The sequence below is a fragment of the Moschus berezovskii genome, chromosome 14, assembly GCF_049115385.1.
Source record: "Moschus berezovskii isolate FMDL1 chromosome 14, NW_MosBer_1.0, whole genome shotgun sequence".
Classification (NCBI taxonomy): domain Eukaryota; kingdom Metazoa; phylum Chordata; class Mammalia; order Artiodactyla; family Moschidae; genus Moschus; species Moschus berezovskii.
The window spans coordinates 39,409,983-39,432,745 of NC_142473.1; the positions used below are offsets into that span (position 1 = coordinate 39,409,983).

At 49.8% G+C, this 22,763-nt stretch overlaps 2 protein-coding genes across 5 annotated transcripts; one reads left to right on the top strand and one right to left on the bottom strand.

Moving 5' to 3' along the window:
- Window positions 1–1,595: 1,595 nt before the first annotated feature.
- KCNJ11 (potassium inwardly rectifying channel subfamily J member 11) lies at window positions 1,596–4,539 on the top strand. Its single transcript, XM_055423270.2, has one exon. The coding sequence runs from the start codon at window positions 2,324–2,326 to the stop codon at window positions 3,488–3,490; it is 1,167 nt and encodes a 388-aa protein (XP_055279245.1). The 5' UTR covers window positions 1,596–2,323; the 3' UTR covers window positions 3,491–4,539.
- Window positions 4,540–7,351: 2,812 nt separating this feature from the next.
- NCR3LG1 (natural killer cell cytotoxicity receptor 3 ligand 1) lies at window positions 7,352–22,536 on the bottom strand. Of its 4 annotated transcripts, none has more exons than XM_055423273.2 (5): window positions 22,117–22,536; window positions 20,866–21,213; window positions 12,873–13,199; window positions 10,985–11,079; window positions 7,352–10,037 (listed from the first exon to the last, which is right to left on the bottom strand). In XM_055423273.2, exons 1-4 carry the CDS (start codon window positions 22,208–22,210, stop codon window positions 10,991–10,993), a joined length of 858 nt encoding a protein of 285 aa, XP_055279248.2. In that variant the 5' UTR covers window positions 22,211–22,536; the 3' UTR covers window positions 7,352–10,037; window positions 10,985–10,990. The 4 variants fall into 4 exon arrangements, with proteins under 4 accessions (XP_055279248.2, XP_055279246.2, XP_055279247.2 ...); XM_055423271.2 differs by having other exon boundaries at window positions 7,352–10,404; XM_055423272.2 differs by lacking the exon at window positions 7,352–10,037 and adding an exon at window positions 10,138–10,246.
- Between the last annotated feature and the right edge of the window lie 227 nt (window positions 22,537–22,763).

The window sequence follows — 22,763 nt, forward strand, 5'->3', positions numbered from 1 at the left end:
CCCAGAGGTTTCCTGGGTAACTGTCTCTTTGAGCTCCCCTCTCTGCTCATCCTGTTTTCCCCTCCCCATCCTAAGCATTGCATCTTTGGTCAGTTCAGTCACTCAGTCGTGTTTGACTCTTTGTGACCCCATGGACTGCAGCACACCAGGCTTCCCTGTCCATCACCAACTCCCAGAGCTTGCTCAAACTCACGTCCATCGAGTTCATGATGCCATCCAACCATCTTATCCTCTGTCTTCCCCTTCTCCTCCTACCTTCATCTGCATCTCTGGTAACACAGCCCCAAATCATGCTTACCATGAGTAGTAGAGGGGCCCAAGCCACAGAACAACCCAAGGTAGATGCCTGCAGTAGAAACACCATTCCTCTTCAGGCCAAGATCTTGAGCCCTCCCTGCGCCCCACACATACAGTGCCCAAAACAGCCCTTTGACACAGCTCCTCAGACCTAGGTGCCTCCAATAACCTAAAGCAGACAAAATCATGTACCCCAGGACATGTAAAGCAAGCACCAGTAGCTTAAGTACGTGCGTGCTCAGCCGTGTCTTTACAACCCCATAACTGTGGCCCGCCAGGTTCCTCTGTCCATGAGATTTTCTAGGTAAGGATACTGGAGTAGGTTGCCATTTCCTTCTCCAGGGGATCTTCCCAATCCAGGGATCGAATCTGCGTCTTCTGCATCTCCTGCATTGGCAGGCTGATTCTTTACTGCTGAGCCATCCGGAAGGTGCCCGTGGCTCAAAGCCTCTTTAAAATGCAGGGGTGGTTTTAAAAGGATGGGTCATGACTGAAGAAGACGCAACCACCCAAGCTTCTGGGCTTAAGCATCCAGCATTCCCTGTAGTGGGTGTTAAACTGTTTCTACACCTACTAAGGTACTTTTTTTCCGGGGAGGAAGTCCGTAGCTTTTATCAGATTCCCAAAGAATCCGTGACTCAGAAAATACTAAAAAGTATCGCCAAGGAGAAGCGGTCTGTTGAGAAGTCCTCCGGCCACCTAATCTGCCCCCCGCCCCAGTCACCAGGTTGGTGACACAGCTCCTCTATCTCCTATCGCGGGGAACCCACAAAGCCCAGGCAGATACTGGCATAACCGAGGAAGGGAAAATTGGAGCAGGAGAGCCAGGACAACAGGGAATCTGTCCCCAGAATGGGAGATCGGGTCGCGACTCCCTTCACGCCCCTCACCCCGCCCTGATTGCATAGTGTGAGGGCTGGGAGGAACCTCTTCGGACCATCTGATTAGGCAAAGTCCCCAAGCCAGACCGCGAGCTCGGGAGCAGGCCGGCGCGGGAGGTGAATGGCGAGGGGCGGGGCCTGCGCCGCTGCCCGCCCGCCCGCCCTCCAGCCCAGGAATAGGTCGGGCGCCCCCTGGCGGCCCGCGGCCCCTACTCCACGCCCCGGGCGCCCGGGGTCCCCAATCCCCGACCCCGCCTAGCGCAGGTCGGCCTCCGCCGGCAGACTGACGGACAGACGGGCCGCAGAACGACCCGCCGCGGGCGCCCGGGCGGCAGAGGGGGCGGGGACGCGAGGACTGCGGCTTGAGGAGCAGGAGCAGGTGCCGTGGCGACGGGCGGGCGGGGCGGGCCCGGAGCAGCGGGCGGGGGCGCGGCGCCGGCGTGCGTGCGGCGGGCGCGGGGCCGGGGCGCCGCGACTCCCAGTGGAGCCCCGCCGGGTCGCGCCGGGGCGAGGGGATCTGGAGTGGGGCCGGGTGGACTGGCGACTCTGGAGGGCGCAGGATCCCAAGGAGACAGAGAGGACGAGAGCTGGAGGGGGATCGCAGATCGGCGAAAGCGCTCCGCGGGGTGGGGTGGGGAAAGAGGGAGCGTACCTGGAGGGGAGACCGTGTGGAACCGGAGCTTGGAGGGGAGCCCAGGGCGGAAATGGGCGAGACGGGACACACGGTGGACGTTGTGTGAGGTCTGATCGGTCGGTAAGAGCCGGAGGTGTGACTTTCCCAGGTGGGAGAGGTGGGTTGAGAAGGAAGGCTGGTGGGGAGAAGGGGTCCTAGGAAGAAGCCTAGGGGTCGCCAGCGGGTGGAGGAGAATTAACCTGGGATCCAGCGCCGGGTGGCGAACAGGCAGAGTAGAGGTGATTCAGTAGGCAGTGGGGCAGGTGGGCTGCGGTGTGAGGCTGGTATAAGGAAGTGAAGCAGGGGCCAGGTGGAGGTGAGGATGAGTCTAGCTGGAGAGGCGTCTCAGAAGTAAGACCAGTGCAGACTGAGGGTGGTCCCAGGGTGGGAACCCCACAGTAAGGAGAAGGCTCAGCCAGGGGTTGTCCCCCTCCTCCATGGGGGAGGCCTCTCCCTGGTGGTCCCTGGAGCCATGCTGTCCCGCAAAGGCATCATCCCCGAGGAGTATGTGCTGACGCGACTAGCGGAGGACCCCACAGAGCCCCGATACCGAGCCCGTGAGCGGAGAGCCCGCTTCGTGTCTAAGAACGGCAACTGCAACGTGGCCCACAAGAACATCCGGGAGCAAGGCCGCTTCCTACAGGACGTGTTCACCACGCTGGTGGATCTCAAGTGGCCATACACGCTGCTCATCTTCACCATGTCCTTCCTGTGCAGCTGGCTGCTCTTTGCCATGGTCTGGTGGCTCATCGCCTTTGCCCACGGTGACCTGGCCCCTGGCGAGGGTGCCGCTGTGCCCTGTGTCACCAGCATCCACTCCTTTTCGTCTGCCTTCCTTTTCTCCATTGAGGTCCAGGTGACCATTGGTTTCGGCGGGCGCATGGTGACCGAGGAGTGCCCTCTGGCCATCCTGATCCTCATTGTGCAGAACATCGTGGGGCTCATGATCAACGCCATCATGCTGGGCTGCATCTTCATGAAGACAGCCCAGGCCCACCGGCGGGCTGAGACCCTCATCTTCAGCAAGCACGCGGTCATCGCCCTGCGCCACGGCCGCCTCTGCTTCATGCTGCGCGTGGGCGACCTCCGCAAGAGCATGATCATCAGCGCCACCATCCACATGCAGGTGGTACGCAAGACCACCAGCCCTGAGGGTGAGGTGGTCCCCCTCCACCAGGTGGACATCCCCATGGAGAATGGTGTGGGCGGCAATAGCATCTTCCTGGTGGCTCCGCTCATCATCTACCACGTCATTGACGCCAACAGCCCGCTCTATGACCTGGCGCCCTGCGACCTGCACCATCATCAGGACCTTGAGATCATTGTCATCCTGGAAGGTGTGGTGGAAACCACGGGCATCACCACCCAGGCCCGCACCTCCTACCTGGCCGACGAGATCCTGTGGGGCCAGCGCTTTGTACCCATTGTGGCCGAGGAGGATGGCCGCTACACCGTGGACTACTCCAAGTTTGGCAACACTATCAAAGTGCCCACACCACTCTGCACTGCCCGCCAGCTTGAGGAGGACCCCAGCCTGCTGGATGTCCTGACCCTCGCCCGCGGGCCCTTACGCAAGCGCAGCATGGCCGTGGCCAAGGCCAAGCCCAAGTTCAGCATCTCTCCAGACTCCCTGTCCTGAGCTCTGCTCCTCTGGGCCCCCTCTTTATGTGTGCACACGCCAATGTGGCATGGTATGTAGAGCGGATGTGGTGTGGGCCCCTCAGCCAGGCCAGGACCTGGTGTGAGGCTGGGTCCTCCAGCTCAGCCTCCCTGCCTGCTGCTCGCCCAGAGTGTTACAAGGCACTTGTCACTACTCTATTTCTGGCCTCAGCAGGAGCCTGCACTGGGTTATTTTTGTCTCTGCTCCTCCCAGCCCCAACTCGGGACTGGCTCGTCCCCCTCCCCTGCCCCAGACTGACAGAGCTGTGGAAAGGGTCAGGCCCTAAAATTGGGTCTCCATCTAGTCCTGGGTCCCCACGACTGACTGGCCACAAGCTGGGCAGGTGGCTGGGGAAGAACAGGCCCCAAATTGGAGGCCTGCTGCCCTGTTTCTGTGGCCCCAAGAGATTCCTGTGGTGAGGCCCCAGCCCCTACTTGGTCCCTGAAAAAGTGATGGACGAAAGGGTGGGCCTGGCCTGCTAGGGAGAGCAGGCGATGAGGGAGCACAGTCGAGCTGGAGGGCTGGAGATGTCGAGCCCCTGCCCCCCGGGCAGGTTCAGCAGAAACGGCACTGAGTGGCTTAGCTTTCTGAGCCCTGCTCAGGCACGGGGAGGAGAGAGAGGCTGCTTGCCTCTGACCTCAAAAGCTTCTTTAATGGGGGCTCCATGGCCCATGGCTGCGGCACCTGCCTGTTCCCATTCTGTCCCCCACCCTGGGAGGCTGTGGACTGAAAGAAGCTGAGAGAGACTAGGGTCCTGGGCCCACCACAGGCCTGGCCTATGCTCTGGCCTGGCTCCCCACCAGTGGCTGCCACTCACTTTGTCAAGAAGGTGGCCTTAGAGAGCCATTGGATTGCGAGAAAAGGAAATGTTGGAAAGCACAGGTTGGTGGGGGTGGGTGAGGTCCCTGAGGCAGAAAAGACGTTGACTGTGACCAGCTTGACCCCAAGCCGGACTCTTGGAGCAGTGCTGTGTGTACTTGCCCAGAATTCTGCCTTCTTTGTCGTCAATAAAGCCTACGCCTTTGTGACCTAAACTCTGGGCTGTTCTTGCTGGTGGGCAGGGAGGGCAGGGGCTGGTTGCTGCCAGCCACATTTCAGAGGCTCCAGGGACCCTAGCTGGGAGGCCGAGAAAGAGACCTGGGGTTGGTCCTCTTCCACCATTCAGGAACGCTTCCTTTCTCTGCCTCCGGTAGCCCTGCCCTGCCAGCGTGTCTGCCCGTTTCGATTGGGGACTCATCAGGCTTACAGCCCTGAGCTTTGCCTCCATTCCCAGGGATCTGCTGGAAGGCTGAGGTGCTCAAGGAAAGAGGCGGGGACGTCATGGGCCTTAGTGTGACGACTGGAGCATTAGCTCTCAAAACAAGTGCTTTCGTTCACACCCTGGCTCGAGTTCTCAGGCTTCACCTAACGTAACCTTTGTGTGCTTCAGTTGCCTCATCCATAAAGTGGGGCTACTAATAGTACCGACCTCATAGAATTGCTTTAGGAGTAAATGAAGAGCACATGTCAAATGCTTGAGTGCCTCGTCCATAGTGTGTGCTATGGTTAACTGTTGAGACTGCTGTTGAATCAGCTACAAGATAAGAAACCTGAGCAAGCAAATGCCAAGACAGAAAGTGCTATTATATGTCCCCTAGTGAGGAGTTTCTCTGCCTGGACTTACCTTCTACACTGTGTCCCCATCCAGCTCAGACCCTGATGACAGGGGCTGTGGCAGCACCTATTACCTGGGCTGCTTTCTCTGTCTCAACCCTCTGGACTCCATCTACCATGTGGCCACCAGAGTGGTCTTTTTAAAAGACTTCTTTCTCTCCAGTGGCAAGTGCCTCCAGTAGTTCCCCATTACCTTCTGGTCAAGGCTAGACCCATCACCAGTCATTTCAGGCTTTGCCTGACTTCTAGTCATTACAGCCTGCTGTTCTCTGGCCAGGACCCTATGTAACTGCCCACCACCCTGGCAGTCTCAATATCCGCTCCCTGCATACAGCATTGATCTTCCTACCTCTGAGCTTTAGATGATGTTATTCCCTTTGCCTGGACTGTCCAGGCCTCATCTCTCCCTGTGGAAATGTATAAAAGTCCAAGCCACCATGCTGCCTCCTTGAAGCCTCCCCTGATTCCTCTGGAAAGTGATGGTCCTGTCCCTTCCTCTGTGCCTGTGGGCGTTCTGCTTTCGCCAGCGTTTGTGGGTCTGTCTCCCCACTCCCCAGTCCGTGGCTCCTTGCGGTCAGGGACTGTGCCTGATTGAGCACTGTGACTGTCTCTGAGTAAGTGCTGAATGAGTGAATGATGAATAATGTACAGGACAAGTCAAGGTCAATAGCGCAGTGTGAGGAGGCCTGTAGACGGCTTTGGTTGGATCAGTGAGAGTTTGTCCCAGGCTATTCCAGAGGCAGGGCTGAAGGACGAAGGAGCTGCTGGTTCAGGCTCTAAGATGCCCCGTCCCTGTACCCACAGAAACACCCCCCCCACTCCCACCCGAAAGCTGATTTTTTGCTGTGCTGCCTTGTTTCTGGTTTAGAGGAAGGAGATGAGAAAGCTGTTTAAAGTTGGCCCAAGGTTCTGGGGACAGTACCTGGTTCTTAGTCTAAAGACTCAGCCTACCTGTCCTTAAGACCAGAGGAGGAGGCCAGACTCACTAAGGAGAAGCGTCTGGGCAGCACCTTCCTTGGGGACCATTCAGAGCAACCTTCCTCCACTCCTTCATACACCTTTAAACAGCTGGTGATAGTGAAATGGCAGAACTGAGGGCTTAGCGCCACCTGCTGGCCACGGGCAAGACCTACTTGATCCCAGAAAATCAGAATCACTAGTCCTAGGCTTTTCACCCTGTGAGATCCCTAGCAAGCCACTCCAGTACTCTTGCCTAGAAAACCCCATGGATGGAGGAGCCTGGTGGGTTGCAGTCTGTGGGGTCGCTAAGGGTCGGACACGACTGAGCGACTTCACTTTCACTTTTCACTTTCACACATTGGAGAAGGAAATGGCAACCCACTCCAGTGTTCTTGCCTGGAGAATCCCAGGGAAGGGGGAGCCTGGTGGGCTTCCGTCTATGGGGTCGCACAGAGTCGGACACGACTGAAGTGACTTAGTAGCAGCAGCAGCAGGGAAAAGCTGAAAAGCTCCGGCATGGAGGGAGCAGCTGGACCAGACCTCCTTTGACCAACCCACAGATGTTCTTGTCCAGTAACAGTGCTCCCATCCTCTGGGGCCACCCATCTCTTTAAGGCACTTGTCTAACTATAGACAGAACTCCCCTAACCTCCCCTCAGCCTAGCAGGAAATTGTGAGAATTATTTCTGATATTCTGCCTCCAGGGCATCATGTGAGAACAGATGGAGCAGTCTAAGCTCGTCCACACCCTGTGTGCAGATCCCCCAGAAAGGATGTGTCTCATGTCACTGTGGTCCAGTGCAGAGGAAGGAGGTCTTCTCCAAATCTGCAGATGAGGAAATGGGATTGGACTTGGGGGTCACTTGCTAAGATCATACAGCTAGTAAGTGGTGACAGACCCAAGATTCGGACCTGAGTCTGTCTCACACCAAAGCGCTTTCCCTTCCCACCACTGCACGAACCCAATGGCCTGAGCATCACCTTTTACTAGGGGTGCCACCTTGCTCTCGAAAACCACCACCAGCAGAGAGAGGTCTCCAGACCAAGGACAAGAGGGAGAGTGTAACTCAGGAAGGTCCTAGATTTGAGACTGATGCAGACTCATCTATAAGTGACAGCCCAGATCATGTCCAAACACCAAAGGAGCCAGAGGGACTGCTACTGAGTCCAAGCTCATACTGCTCGCCACATGAGAGGCCAATAAATCAAGAGACGAGTTGTTGGGGCAAGGAATAGCAACTTTATTTAGAAAGTCAGTAGCCCAGGAAGGGAGAAGGCAATGGCAAGCCACTCCAGTACTCTTGCCTAGAAAATCCCATGGATGGAGGAGCCTGGTGGGCTGCAGTCCGTGGGGTCGCTAAGGGTCGGACACGACTGAGCGACTTCACTTTCACACATTGAAGAAGGAAATGGCAACCCACTCCAGTGTTCTTGCCTGGAGAATCCCAGGGACGGGGGAGCCTGGTGGGCTTCCGTCCATGGGGTCACACAGAATCAGACACGACTGAAGTGACTTAGCAACAGCAGCAGCAGCAGCCCAGGAAGATGGTGGACTCATGCCCCTCAGAACCATCTTGCCTGAGTTAGAATTCAGGCAACGGAAGTAAAAATCAAACATCTTTACTGGTTCTGGTCATCCTCCAGAGGAGATGTGTTCATTTCTTCCTTTCTGCAGTCATTCATAGGTCATCAGGATGTTTCGTTTGAGCTAAATAAAGGTATTTTAGCTCAATACTCATTACCTGGAAGGCAGGCTTCCCAGGGATGGGCCATTATGTATAATTCAACCTTATAGGCAACAGTCCTTTATTGGTTAACTTGTAATAGAATACAAAGTTTCTTCCCTATTATAGCACCTCACTGACACTTTTTCCCACTCGTGTCTATGAAGAACCCTCCATTTTCTGCCTTCTTCATGTGGACTGGGGTCCCTACCTTGCAGGCTCCCCCAACTCCAGCCAGTCAGGTGGCAGTGCAGACTGATGTTGCACATATGCCATCCCTGTCTCCAACTCACGCAGGTGTTGTGACACATGCCCTGGGTCTCAGTCCTGCGCTCACCAGAGAAGGGAAGCCAAGCCACCCTCTTCCAGTAGTGAAACTGAATTGCTAGGCTGGAGAAACTAGCCTACTTAGACATTATGGAAAACTGCTCAGGCCTAATGCCTCTGGGTTTGGCATCTCCAGCCAGTCACCACACAGCCCACATGTGGCCCACCTAGGTGGCCCTCTGATCTTTCTGCTGGGGAGGACTCAGCCAGCTTCTATGAACCCACTCTCCTCGTGTATCATTCTCTCAGCTCTGTCCTGCTCTTGAGTTCCTCTCCAATATCTTTTCTTAGGGAGAACTTTCCTAGAGTGCTTGCTGCAAAGAGTAGCTCTGGCTCCCCATAAATCTCTGGGTTCACCTCTGAGGTCTCACCAGGGCCAGTGTCAGACACCTTATTGTACTAAGACGTGCAGAAGACCTGGAGGAAGAAGACATGCATGCTGCTGACCCCAGATTAGGGTAGGCTTGAATAACAACAGATCTGTTCCAACTTGAAAGGAGTGGGGGAAAGGCCAAACAATGGGATTAGAGTCAGAACTGGGTTCCAGAGAGTGAGTTTGTTGCATTAGAACCTAGAGTATTGGTGTCTCTCTGTATCCTGCTGACTATACCAGCTATCTTGCTGTATCTCATTGTATGCACAGTTCGCTGAACCCAGGGTAGGGGAGGTGTGAACTAAGAGGCTGGAAGAAGACACAAGGAGCCGTAGGAACTGCAGACACATGTATTCTCTCCTGACTGGCACAGCACCCATAGCAGCAGCCATAACATAACTTTAACACAGCCGTAATGTAGACTTAATGCAGCCTCCAGGGCTTTTCAGGCGGAGCTTATATATACTTACAGAACAAAAGCAGCCTGTGGCCAAGAAGTACCTGATGACGTGCATGCACAGTGCTATAAGTGATCTCAGCTCTTACATAATCATTATTTACCAAACGTGGGGCAAGAGCGAGAGGCCGTGGAACGAGAGAGAGCCTGACTTCTGCCGCTGCCAACTGCTCTTTCCCTACAATCGGCATCTCTCAGCCAGGTCCACCTGCTTGGGCATCGTATATCTTCATCTCTCCTACACCCAACTCTATTTCCACTCTGGAGTGATGGGAAAGGCAGGCCACCTAGACTGGCCACTTGGGTACAGGAGTGTAAACTTCTGTCTTTCCCCTGTCCTCAGGTCCCTCCAGGAACTGATGCCAATAACTGAAGCAGTGATACACAGTGCATATGCAACCACACAATTCATTACGTAACCCTGCTTCTGTGTACTCTTACTTCATGATCAATTCCAGTTTTTCCCACTATGCCATTGTTATTGGGGAAGAGAAGATAAATAAATACAGGGTAAATCAGAGGGAAATAAAGTACAGTCCTGACTGAAACTTTGACACAGGTCTGCTATCTGTGAAGGGAGGAAGAAGGGATAAGTGAGGGATAGCATGGCATTAGCTTGCAAGTAAACCTGAAAACTACAGCAGATGCCTGAGATGCCATAGATAGAACATGGTGGCTAAGTACCCTCTTCATAGCAGGCTGTCTCTTGAAGGGGGTCTCAGCAGCACATCTCCATGGCAACCACACTTTTGGGTCAAAATCCAGCTTCCAGAAGAGTTGTATCAGTCAGCTTTTGCTGTGTAACAAGCCACTCTATTGCTTTATTTTTCAAGTGGCTTTGAAAAATAAGTCTCATGCACTCAAGAGTCGTTCTGTTGGCACTGATGATCTTAGCTAGATTTGTTGATGCGTTGAGAAAGCGGTCATCTGATCCAGTTCCAGCTTCGAGGGTCTCTTATCCTCCAGAAGTCTCTGATTACAGTGTCTCTCATCCTCTAGCTTCCCCAATGGCTCAAGCGGTAAAGAATCCACCTGGAATGCAGGAGACTTGGGTTCGATCTCTGTGTTGGGAAGAACGCCTGGAGAAGGAAATGGCAACCCATTCCAGTGTTCTTGCTTGGAAAATTCCACAGACAGAGGAGCCTGGCGGACTACAGACAATAGTCCAACTCTTCATGACACAGCACTGAGAGCAGACCCTCTCTCCGCATCCTCCAGCAAGCACCTTTTCCAGCGTTTCACTGACCCAGGTTAAATCAGAAGAGTAAGTCAGTCCTATGAATCTGTTGGCCAACTTTAGACAAACAGCCTTTTTTCTTGATGAATGGATTGGTCTGCTTTTCCAAAAGCATTTATAATAAGATATACTAGCTACTGCACAGATTCTGTGTTGGCAGGCCTGTAAATAATTGGGGACAATTTTATTACCCAAAAGCATTTAACTAATGCATTTAAACTGGCCTCGACAACAGTTTGAGTTGTTTTATTTGCTATTTGGACCATAGGGAATAACATGTTTGGAAACACCCTCACTAGGGTTGGAAATTCTTGGTTAAACCAATATAATCTGGGTGGTAAGTTATCCCATTGAGTTATTAATAAAATATGCGCAAATGGTGGGGAAGGAAATCCCCTCTTTGAGCCATGGACTCTATATGTGACAGCAATACTGCAGCTCATGTATCACTCATGGGCCTGGTGTGAACAACGAGGTCAGGCCTGATTCACAGTGAGCTGGTTCATCAGGAGGAGGCAGAGGGGCTTTACAGCACATCTTCCCAGAGTCCCAGGCCACTACATGGAGACCAGATGACACAGTTCCTCCCCAACACATCAAAAAAAGCCACACATCATGAATATACTTAGAACACCCCAGCATCAATCCTGAGAGCTCTCCAATACATGCACTGGCCATGAATTCTGAACTCCCAGAGCCTACTCCAAAACACAAGGCTGAACTTTGCTTTGGAGCACCTTACCTTTTCTTAAGAAAAAAAATATAAAAGTATGATCAGTCCAATAATGAATAATACACTCATTCCAATATAGAACCAGTCAGATTTCTTCTCAGATTCTGCAGAAAGAAGGAAGAAAACGTTAGGAGGAAGCCTACTGGCAGGGGCCAAAGAGATCACGTGACTGCTTCTAGGATCTGTGTGATTGTATGCCATCTTCTGTCAGAGATAGTACCACCACCCTCTATCACGTGTCTCTGCCCTCCTCCATCCTATCACTTACATCTCCAGACGTCAAACAGCCTGTTTAGCACTATCAGAAATACAGCAATATCAAACACCACATACAATATGCACACGCTGTGCACGTTTAAAGCTTCCACACCACTATACCATCCGCTACAGACTGAATGTCACTCTCCCCTCAAAATCTGAATGCTGAAATCTTAATGCCCAGTATGACAGCATTATGAGACAGCGCTTTGGGGAGGTGATCAGGTCATGAGGGTAGGGCACTCAGGAGTGAGATCATTGCCCTATAAAGGAGGACCTTGAGAGATCCCTCACCCCTTCCACCTTGTGAGGATAGCATGAGAAGTCTGAAGCCTGCAAAAGGGCTCTCACCCAACCATGCTGGCCACTAATCTTGGGCTTCCAGCCTCTAGAACTGTGAGAAATGAAGTGCTGTTGCTTATCAGCCACCCGCATGCGTGCATGTGCACGCTCACTCAGTCGTGGCTGCCTCTTTGCGATCCCATGCACTGTAGCCTATCAGGCTCTTCTGGTCCATGGGATTTCCTAGGTAAAAATACCGAAGTGGGTTGCGATTTCCTTCTCCAGGGGATCTTCCCAACCCAGGGACTGAACCCGCATCTCCTTCATTGGCAGGCGGATTCTTTACCACTGCAGCACCTGAGGAGGCACTTATAAGCCACCCAGTCTGTGGCAATTTGTTACAGCAGTCCATGTGGACTAAGAGGGCTTACCTGGTGACTGGTGATGGTAGAGAATCTGCCTGCCAATCTACTTCCATATTCTTACCTAGGAAATCCCATGGACAGAAGAGCCTGGCGAGTTACAGTGCATGGGGTCACAAAAGAGTTGGATACAACTTAGCAACTAACCAACAACAATGGGCTAAGATATACACATATCACCCAGCCCAGACAAATCCCTGATACCAAACACACAAAGCATATTTCAATTTCACAGTCCCCGTGTTTCTGAGATACCCTAAACACATCTGTGTACACACCACCTACACAATCCCTAGTCTTTACTTTCAAGAACAATTTCTCTCGCCCTTCAGGATCATCTCAAGCCCCATCTGGCACACCCAGACCACATCCCTCAGGGCCACCAGTCAGCCTCTGCCTTCATTACCTCTCTCAGCTTTATGCAGATGCATTGGACCAACAGGGTCATCCCCACCGAGGACCAGAGCCATGACCATAGAAGCCAGGTCACCTATTAGACCATCTGTCTACCTATTATACCATCTGTCCTGGCTTAGGGACCTAATCTGGACTGCTGACTCTGGGGCTGAGCTGCTGCTGCTGCTGCTAAGTCACTTTAGTCGTGTCCGATTCTGTGTGACCCCATAGACGGAAGCCCCCCAGGCTCCCCCGTCCCTGGTATTCTCCAGGCAAGAACACTGGAGTGGGTTGCCGTTTCCTTCTCCAATGTGTGAAAGTGAAAAGTGAAAGTGAAATCGCTCAGTCGTGTCCGACCCTTAGCGACCCCACGGACTGCAGCCTACCAGGCTTCTCCATCCATGGGATTTTCTAGGCAAGAGTACTGGAGTGGCTGAGCTAAATCAGACTAATCTTTCTCCCCTTCCCTATATAACCAAAGTTTATATGATACTCCCCTCAAGATGAAGAGTAAGGGAAATGTCCAGGAAGATGCTTACCTGGATGCAGAATCAAGTGGAAGTTGAAACTCTGGATTGTGGGCAAGGATACATGCCATACCACACACTGATAGATGGTCCCATTGTCTTCCAGAGATGGCTTCAGCCTCAGGTGGCTAGTGATATTAAATGTACCATCCTCATTCTTGACTATGTGGTCAGTGGTGATGTTCTTAGAAAATTCCCGGAACTGGGGATCATTCTGGGTCCACTTTTTCCATGTGATGTTAATATCCTCTGGGTAGAACCCACTTGATGTACACAAAATATGTTTGTCCTTGTTATCTGTCACCATGACTTGTTCAGATAAGTTGCTGACTGGCTGAGCTGCCAGGGGAGAGAAATCATTCTCTGAGGGTAGGTAGAGATTTGCTTATTATCAGTTCAATGTCAGACCCATGGCAAGCCTTTAGGAAAGCGAAGTATACTGAATGGTATTCTGCTTAGACTAAGTGTTCTGAGTACGCTGGTCCCAGTACCAGCGGGGTACTGATATGCTGTGACCCCAAATCTCAGGAAGTTTTATAACGCAGAGTTTCTGAAGCCCCTCTGTGTCATAGATACCTTTGGGAATCTGAGGAAACCCTTGGAATAAACACTGATGTGGGCAGAGACTGCTAATTGCTGCCAGTCTCCAATCTTCCATGACACCTCCAAGTTAAAGCTACTTTTCCCACCCTCCTCTGCAGCTGGGTGTAGTCATGTGAACAAAGGGTTTGCAAGTTTGATTGTAATCAGAAGTGGTGAGAGCAACTTCTAAGAAGTATCCTGAAATAACAAGGGCATCTTAAAGAAAAGAACAGTGTCTCTCCCCCTCCACTTCATAGTATGTCGTGGCTGGGGACAGAGAAGCCGTTTCTAAACACAAGGTGGAAATGCAGGTTGAGGACAGCAAAATGACAAGATAAAAGGATCCTGGGTCCCAGATGATCAGAGCACTGCCATATCTGCCCTGGATTGGCTACATTTTTGTGAAAGGAAAATAAGCTGCATTCTTAAAGGCACTACTGACCTCTGGCTTACCCTCTCACATGTAATGATCTTGAAAGTCATCATTTCTATCCTTGGAACAGGAAAGAAAGCTGAGCTGAACAAACTGAAAATCCACAGCTTTTCTTAGATTCATCAGAGAATTGAGGTGACAGGGCAAACCATCACCCTGTAAACAACAGAGATTGAGGGAATCACGGCCAAGATCATAAAACCTTAAGCAGAAGGTACTAGAGTAATAAACTGGTTGACTTACACAAGCACTAACTCTGACAAATTGCTAAAGGATAAGTGTGGACTAGGTTGAAAGTAAAAATCTCCTAGAGGCCCAGCCTTAGACGGGGCCACACACTTTCATGAGTTGTACCTCCAAGAATCCCACCAGGCTCTCAACTGTGAAGATTCAAGAAAAATCCCCTCCTGTTTTGAGCAGGGAAGAGAAGAAAAGTTAACTATTTCAAAATATACCCAGGACTCCCTGGTGGTCCTGGGGTCAACAATCCACCTGCCAATGTAGGGGACACGGGCATGATCCCTGGTCTGGGAAGATTCCACATTGCTGCAGAGCAACTAAACCCATGTACCACAACCACTGAAGCCTGTGCGCCCTAGAGCCTGTGCTCTGCAACAAGAGAAGCCACTGTAATAAGCGCACACACCACAGCCTGCGAGGAGCGCCTACTTGCTGCAACTAGGGAAAGCCCATGCACAGCAACAAAGACCCAGAGCAGTCAAAACTGAGTAATTAAATAAAAATTATATATATAAATATATGTATACACACCCAGTGCATTCTCCACAATAAAGGATGCTCTCAAGGGAAAAGAATTTGCCAAAGTCTTATCTGACCTGGGATAGTGATGTTTAGCCAACTCCAGCCCCCTCTAGCCTTCCTGTCTCACCTAGAAACACTTGTGAAGGTGAGACAGTCTAGGGGCTCAGGCAACTCAAAGAATGAGATTTAATCAGAAAATTATAAACAGCTGCCCCTCTATGACACCTTACCACTATATCAACAGAGCCCCAGAATGATAACAGTAGATTACAACTGAGAGAGCTGTTAAACACAGGCTCTATTTCAGAAGGAGTTCGTGAAGAAACTCAAAGAAAACAAGGCAGGTGGGTAAAGACACCAGAAGGAACTGAAGTCTCTGGCACCTACAGGTACAGCATTAACATTAAACATAGTCCAACTCCTAGCCAAAGAAACACAGATTCTCATACCAAAAGCCGATTCACCTCAGTTCCTAATATCTGATACGTAATATCTGGTTTTCAACAAAAAATCACAAGGCATGCCAAAAAGTATGAAAAGACAAAGCAAGCATCAGACCCAAACTCTGGAATGACACAGATTTTGGAATTATCAGATAGGGACTTTCAAATAATGATTAAGCACATGTGCCCTAGAGCCCATGCTCCACAATGAGAGGCCCCTGCAATGAGAAGCATCCCCTATCTGCCACAACTAGAGAAAAGTCCATGGAGCGATGAAGACCAAGCACACCCAAAAACAAATAATTAAATAGAACTATTTTTGAAAAAAGTAGCCTTCAGAGCAAAGAAAATTATCAGGAGAAAAAAAACTAAGGAAATCTGAATAAACTACTTAAGTGTTAGTCACTCAGTCGTGCCCTACTCTTTCCAACCCCATGGACTGCAGCCCACCAGGCTCCTGTGATCATGAGATTTTCCAGGCAAGGATACTGGAGTGGGTTGCCATTTCCTTCTCCAGAGGATCTTCCCGACCCAGGGATCCAACCCGGGTCTCCCCCACTGCAGGCAGATTTTTACCGAATAAGCTAGAAGCAAATAAACTATGGACTTTAATAAATAATAATGTATCAATATTGGTTCATTAATTATAAAAATATAGCATAAATGCAAATGTTAATAGGGCAAGACGGGTGTGGAGGCAAGAGTAATATGGGAACTCTGTACTATCTTTGCAATTTCTCCATAAATCTAAACCTCTTCTAAAAAAATAAACTCTATTTAATTTTTGAAAGAAAAAAAAACTTTTAGGCTATCAGTTGCAGAGGAATTCTAATATACATCCCCACCTCCAAAATTGTTATGTACAAACATTCCAAGTCTTCAGTGAAATTGCAGAGGGCTCACAGATACTGCCCCCCAGTTACACTGAATTGTACCCCCTCCCAAATTCATATGTTGAAGCCTAAACCTATTCCCACTCCAGTGTTCTTGCCTGGAGAATCCCAGGGATGGGGAAGCCTGGTGGGCTTCCGTCTATGGGGTCACACAGAGTCGGACACGACTGAAGTGACTTAGCAGCAGCAGCAGCAAACCTATTCCCTCAGACTGTGACTATATTTAGAGATAGGGGTTTTTTTTATTATTAATTTAATTGGAGGTTAATTACTTTACAATATTGTAGTGGTTTTTGCCATACATTGACATGAATCAGCCATGGGTGTACATGTGTTCCCCATCCTGAACCCCTTCCCAACTCCCTCCTCATCCCATCCCTCAGGGTCATCCCATGCACCAGCCCGGAGTGCCCTGTCTCATGCGTTGAACCTGGACTGGCGATCTATTTCACATGTAATAATATACATGTTTCAATGCTATTCTCTCAAATCATCCCACCTTCGCCTTCTCCCAGAGGCCAAAAGTCTGTTCTTCACATCTGTGTCTCTTTTGATGTCTCACATATAGGGTCATTGTTACCATCTTTCTAAATTCCACTCAGTTCAGTTCAGTTCAGTCGCTCAGTTGTGTCCGACACTGCGACCCCATGAATCACAGCACGCCAGGCCTCCCTGTCCATCACCAACTCCGGTAGTTCACTCAAACTCATGTCCATCGAGTCGGTGATGCCATCCAGCCATCTCATTCTCTGTCGTCCCCTTCTCCTCCCGCCCCCAATCCCTCCCAGCATCAGACTCTTTTCCAGTGAGTCAACTCGTTGCATGAGGTGGCCAAATTATTGAAGTTTCAGCTTTAGCATCAGTCCTTCCAATGAACACCCAGGATTGATCTCCTTTAGAATGGACTGGTTGGATCTCCGTGCAGTCCAAGGGACTCTCAAGAGTCTTCTCCAGCACCACAGCTCAAAAGCATCAATTCTTCAGCGATCAGCTTTCTTCACAGTCCAACTCTCACATCCATACATGACCACAGGAAAAACCATAGCCTTGACTAGACGGATCTTTGTTGGCAAAGTAATGTCTCTGCTTTTTAATATGCTATCGAGGTATATGCGTTAATATACTGTATAGGTGTTTTTCTTTCTGACTTACTTCACTCTGTATAATAGGCTCATTTCATCTGCCTCATTAGAACTGATTCAAATGCATTCTTTTTAATAGCTGAGTAATATTCCTTTGTGTATATGTACCACAGCTTTCTTATCCATTCGTCTGCTGAGGGGCATCTAGGTTGCTTCCACGTCCTAGCTATTGTAAACAGTGCTGCGATGAACACTGGGGTACACGTGTCTCTTTCAATTCTGGTTTCCTCGGTGTCACAGCAGTGGGATTGCTGGGTCATATAAGCACATGCGCTGTGAGCTGGGGCAGACCCAGTGTGGTCCATACACTGCGAGCACTCCCCATGCACGCCAGCGATATTTGTTTTCAGTGTTCCTCCCTCCCCACAGCACAACTGAACAAGTAAGCCTAAATAACTGACCACCTTCGCCCCTTTGTGTCAGGGCAGAACGTATTCACTGAAGAGACTTGCAAACAGAGGAAACCAAAATAAACAAAGAGGGAACCACTTTGGAAGTGACAGGTGCAACAGATTAAAACCCTGTAGTTAGCATTGACTAAGCATTGGAAGGGGCCTATAGAGGTTGAGAAAAACTATAAGCTGGAACAAGGAACTATCTGCAACTGAACTGACCCCACACTGCCCTCAACAGCTCCAGAAAAACTCCTAGATATATTTTACTATTATTTTTTTTTAATTTTTTTAAATTTTTAAGTTCTTTATTACTCCTTTAATTTTCATTTTTATAATCTACTATTACCTTGCAAAAACAGACCCTATTTTTAAAGCAAATTTCATATTTTTTTAAAATAATTTTTGCCATTTTGTTTTGTGTCTTTAATATTGTATTTTTGAGAGTCTAACCTCTTCTCTAGATTTTAATCTTTGCTTTCTGGTATTTGTTATCAATTCTGTACCTTTAAGAATCCAATCTTCAGTTCCCATTTTTACTCAGGCGTGTGATTACTGGCTTGCTTGCTCTCTCCCCTTTTGACTCTCCTTTTTCTCCCCAGGTCACCTCTATCTCCTCCCTCCCCCTTCTCTTCTCTACTTAACTCTGTGAAGCTCTCTGGGTGTTCAGGCTGTGGAGAACACTTAGGGAACTGATCACAGGCTAGCCTGGTCTCTCTCCTTTTGACTGCCCCTCCTCTCCTCCTGGTCACCTCTATCTCCCTCCTCCCTCTTCTCTTCTCCATGTACCTCTGTGAACCTCTCTGGGTGTCACCCATGGTGGAGAATCTTCTCACCATTAACCTAGATGTTTTTTCACTGATGCTGTATGGATGGAGAAGTCTTGAGGCTACTGTAAGGATAAGACTGAAAGCCAGAGGCAGGAGGCTTAAATCCAAAACTTGAGAACACCAGAAAACTCCTGATTCCAGGGAACAATAATTGACAAGAGCTCATCCAAAAGCCTCCATACCTACAGTGACACCAAGCTCCACCCTAGAGCCAACAAGTTTCACAGCAAGACATACCAAGTAAATTCTCCAACAAAGCAGGAAAATAACCCTGAGTACAAAAAAAACAGGCAGCCAAAAGTCACACCAAAGCCATAGACACCTCAAAACTCACTACTGGATACTTCATTGCACTCCAGATGAAGAGATCCAGCTCCACCCACCAGAACACAGACACAAGCTTCCCTAACCAGGAAACCTTGACAAGCCACTCGTCCAACCCCACCCACAGGGAGGACCCTCCACAATAAAGAGGAACCACAGACTTCCAGCCTTCAGAAAGGCCACCCCAAACACAGCAACCTAAACAAGATGAAAAGGCAGAGAAATATTCAGCAGGTAAAGGAACATGTTAAAGCCCACCAAACCAAACAAAAGAGGAGGAGATAGGGGGTCTACCTGAATTCAGAATAGTAAAGATGATCCAAAATCTCAAAAACAAAATAAGAGTTACAGATAAATAGCCTGGAGACAAGGATTGAGAAGATGCAAGAAAAGTTCAACAAGAACCTAGAAGAAATAAAAAAGTCAATCAATAATGAATAATGCAATAACTGAGATCAAAAGCACTCTGGAGGGAACCAAAAGTAGAATAACTGAGGCAGAAGATAGGATAAGTGAGATGGAAGATAGAATGGTGGAAATAAGTGAAGCAGAGAGGAAAAAAGAATTAAAAGAAATGAGGACAACCTGAGAGACCTTTGGGACAATGTTAAATGCCCCAACATTCAAATCATAGGAGTCCCAGAAGAAGAAGACAAAACGAAAGGCCAAGAGAAAATACTTGAGGGGGTAATCATAGAAAGCTTCCCTAAAATAGGGAAGGAAATAGCCACCCAAGTCCAGGAAACCCAGAGAGTCCCAAACAGGATAAAGCCAAGGTGAAACACCCCACGACACATATTAATCAAATTAACAAAGAGCAAATATTAAAAGCAGCAAGGGAAAAGCAACAAATAACACACAAGGGGATTCCCATAAGGATAACAGCTGATCTTTCAATAGAAACTCTTCAGGCTAGAAGGGAATGGCAGGATATACTTAAAGTGATAAAAGAGAAACACCTACAGCGCAGATTACTGTACCCAGCAAGGATCTCATTCAAATATGAAGGAAAAATCAAAAGCTTTACAGACAAGCAAAAGCTGAGAGATAGGGTTTTTACTGAGGTTGTTGGTAAGTTAAAAAGAAATCATTAGGTTGAGCCCTAATCTGACTCATGTCTTTACAGAAGGAGATTAGGATGCACAAACATGGGAAAAAGACAACCACCAACAAGGCAAAGAAAGAGGCCTCAGAAGAAACCAACCCTACTGTCACCTTGATCTCAGACTTCTAGACTCCAGAATCGTGCAAAAATTAATTTCTGTTGTATAAGCCACCCAGTCAGTAGTGTTTTCAGTTATGGCAGCCCCAAACCCATCCACAGAGAATCCAACCTACTTATAATAGCAGAAAGAGGAGTTCAAAAAGGTGTTTAGGGAAGAATGCTGCTGTTGTAAGTCTTGACTGAGCACCTGGCTCAAAACAGTACTGGCTGAGCATTTTCATACATTATGTAATCCTCGGACCACTATGAGGCAGGTAAGACTTGTCACCTCATTTTGAGTGAGAAAATTTACAGGTAAAGATGTTAAATGGCTGACCAATCACTCAGTTTGGAAGCAGCAAACTCAGACAGAATAGGATTCAGACCCATGGAACCAGAGTGCAATCTCTCTCCTTCCCCAGCTACCTTTCAGAAGGCTAACTATAGACATACCAGGGAAATTATCTAATTACTGTGAGTATCTTTTATTGCTACTTTAAAAAGACTAAGCTCTATACTGAGCATTTTACCTGCATTAAAAAAATTTTTTTAGTTGGAGTATAATTGCTTTACAGTGTTGTGTTAGTTTCTGCTGTGTTACAGTGTGAATCAGCTCTATGTACACATATATTCCCTCCCTCTTGAGCCCCTTCACCCCACCCCACCCCCATTCCACCCTTCTAGGGCATCTCAGAACACCGAGCTGAGCTCCCTGTGCTATACAACAACTTCCTACTAGCTAGCTTACCTGCATTTTCCCAAGCCACTTCCCTACAATCAATTCTCTCAGTAAAAATACTATTACATGTGTTTAGAGTTTCAGCATGATTAAAAACTTGCCCAAAGTTGTTAAGAAGTCCACAGAAGTCCTGGACTTAAACCTATGTCTATTCGACTCCTAGGCCCACGCTCTAGACCTCTGCTCCACTCAGCCCATCCACATCTCCACCGCAAGCCCCAATCACCATGAGAACCACAGGGCACGCCCTCAGGCACTCACCTACAACCTCCAACCAGACAGTCCCCTGTGCCTTCTGAGGAGTAACCACCAGCTCACAGCGGTACTCCCCTGCATCCTCCAGCCGGACACCAGGCAGCTGCAATGAGGCATCTCCCCTCTGCAGACTCGGTAGAGACACACAGGCTCCACGCTGGGATGCTTCCCTGTGGTTTCCGAAATACTCAAATAGTTTGGTGGGGGTTTCAGACTCTCGAGTCTTCTGAAACCAGGTGATACCCATACTGTTGATGTCCAGGTGTGGGGAACCAGGGATCTTGCAAAAGATAGTCACATTTTCATTCAAGAAAACCATCTGAGTCGTCCCTGCCATCTCCACTTGCAGTAAACCTGCGGCAACAAGAGAAGGTTATGAAAGACCCTTGAAAGAAACATACTCCTGGTACTCGAAAACACAATCATGTGATTGGAAACATCTTCCCCTTTTTTTTGCGGGGGGGGGGGCAGGTCAAGGGGGGCATCCTCAGATACAAAACTCCTTAGTTCATGGCCCCTCATTAATCCATATAAAATCCTCAAACTTTGTTTCTTCCTTCCCCCACCAAACCCACCCCCACCCCATCCACCCAGCCAATCCACCAATATCCAAAATAAAGCAGTTTCCTTTCCACCAACCTGGCCTCTTCACTGGATTTTGAGGGACCAACAGGTGGACCCCACTTTCGGTTACACCCATGCACTCTCAGTAAAGACTTTAGTGAAGTCAAGATATGCAGGTGGAGTCTATTTCCTTTTCTTTTTAAAGGGAATTTAAGGGACTCTCAGCTAGTATGATCCATGGCCCAATTCCTTCTCCCCTGTTGAAGAGGTTTCTGTTGAGTGTTTTTTGTTTTTGGCCACCACGGGTGGCATGCAGGATCTTAGCGCCCTCCCAAGAGAAATTGAACCCTTGCCTCCTGCAGTGTAGTCTCAACCACTGGACAACCAGGAAAGTCCCGGAGTAATCTCATTTCACAATTTTTATTTTTTCCCTCAGTTCCAGCAACTAGCATGATGCTAGACAGAAAGAAGTTTACAGAACACCAGAGCACAAACTTGAGGAAACACTTGTCAGGCTCCTACATGAGGCGACTCTGCACAAAGCAGGGATCAGTATGTAATTGTTCAGTAAATGAATCAGCATTTTCCGAAAGCGACCTCGGGGTTATTCGTGCCCCTTAACCCAGCCGACCGCGACCTCACCGCCTAGCGACCGCTACCCCTCCTCCCTCCCTCCTCTCCCTCACGTCCTACCTGCGATGAGCTGGAAGCGCTCCAGCACCAACACCAGAACGCGGAGCAGCCACACGGAGCCCCACCGCACGCTGCCAGCCGCCCTCTTCGCCATTGCCGCAGCCTAGCCTTACCGGCGGCCTCGAACTTCCTCTTTGGTCCTTTTCCGTCTTAAGAGCGAGCAGCGCCTAAGAAGTGGGTGGAAAGTGTATTCTCTCGCGTCCAGACCGAACTATAGGCGTATTTAACTAAGGGCGCACGTTCCCCTTCTTAGGTCTCTGGGCACCTTCTGCAGAACTCTGCGAAGTCGTCTTGGTCACTCCGTTCACGAAGAAGGAAAAGTTGCGGCGAGCGCCTGCTCAGTCGCACCTCTGCCAGCCGCGCGGGGAAACGGGTGCGGCTAGGAGCCGCAGGCCGGGGAACAGCCAACCCTCGCCTCCCAGCGCGGGGCGGAGGGGCGGCGGAGCAGAGGGACGCGCGCACGGGTGGAGGGATGCGCGCACGGACGGAGGGGCAGACGCGCGGAGGGGCGGAGGGATGCGCGCACGGACGGAGGGGCGGACGCGCGGAGGGGCGGACGGATACACTGACCGGCGGACAGGTAGGAGGACTAGCGGGCTGTCTCTAGGATCGTTTTGTAAACCCGGAGGGAGGATCCGATTGCCCCG

What these genes read in the sequence shown, in the direction of transcription:
- KCNJ11 (XM_055423270.2), top strand. Translation starts at nt 2,324, where the DNA reads ATGCTGTCCCGCAAAGGCATCATCCCCGAGGAGTATGTGCTGACGCGA.
- NCR3LG1 (XM_055423273.2), bottom strand. Translation starts at nt 22,210, where the DNA reads ATGGCGAAGAGGGCGGCTGGCAGCGTGCGGTGGGGCTCCGTGTGGCTG. An exon ending in TGTCTGGTTGGAGGTTGTAG is followed by an intron (nt 13,200 to 20,865) that starts GTGAGTGCCTGA and finishes CTCCCCTGGCAG; the next exon opens with CTCAGCCAGTCAGCAACTTA. An exon ending in CCACTTGATTCTGCATCCAG is followed by an intron (nt 11,080 to 12,872) that starts GTAAGCATCTTC and finishes TTCTTTCTGCAG; the next exon opens with AATCTGAGAAGAAATCTGAC.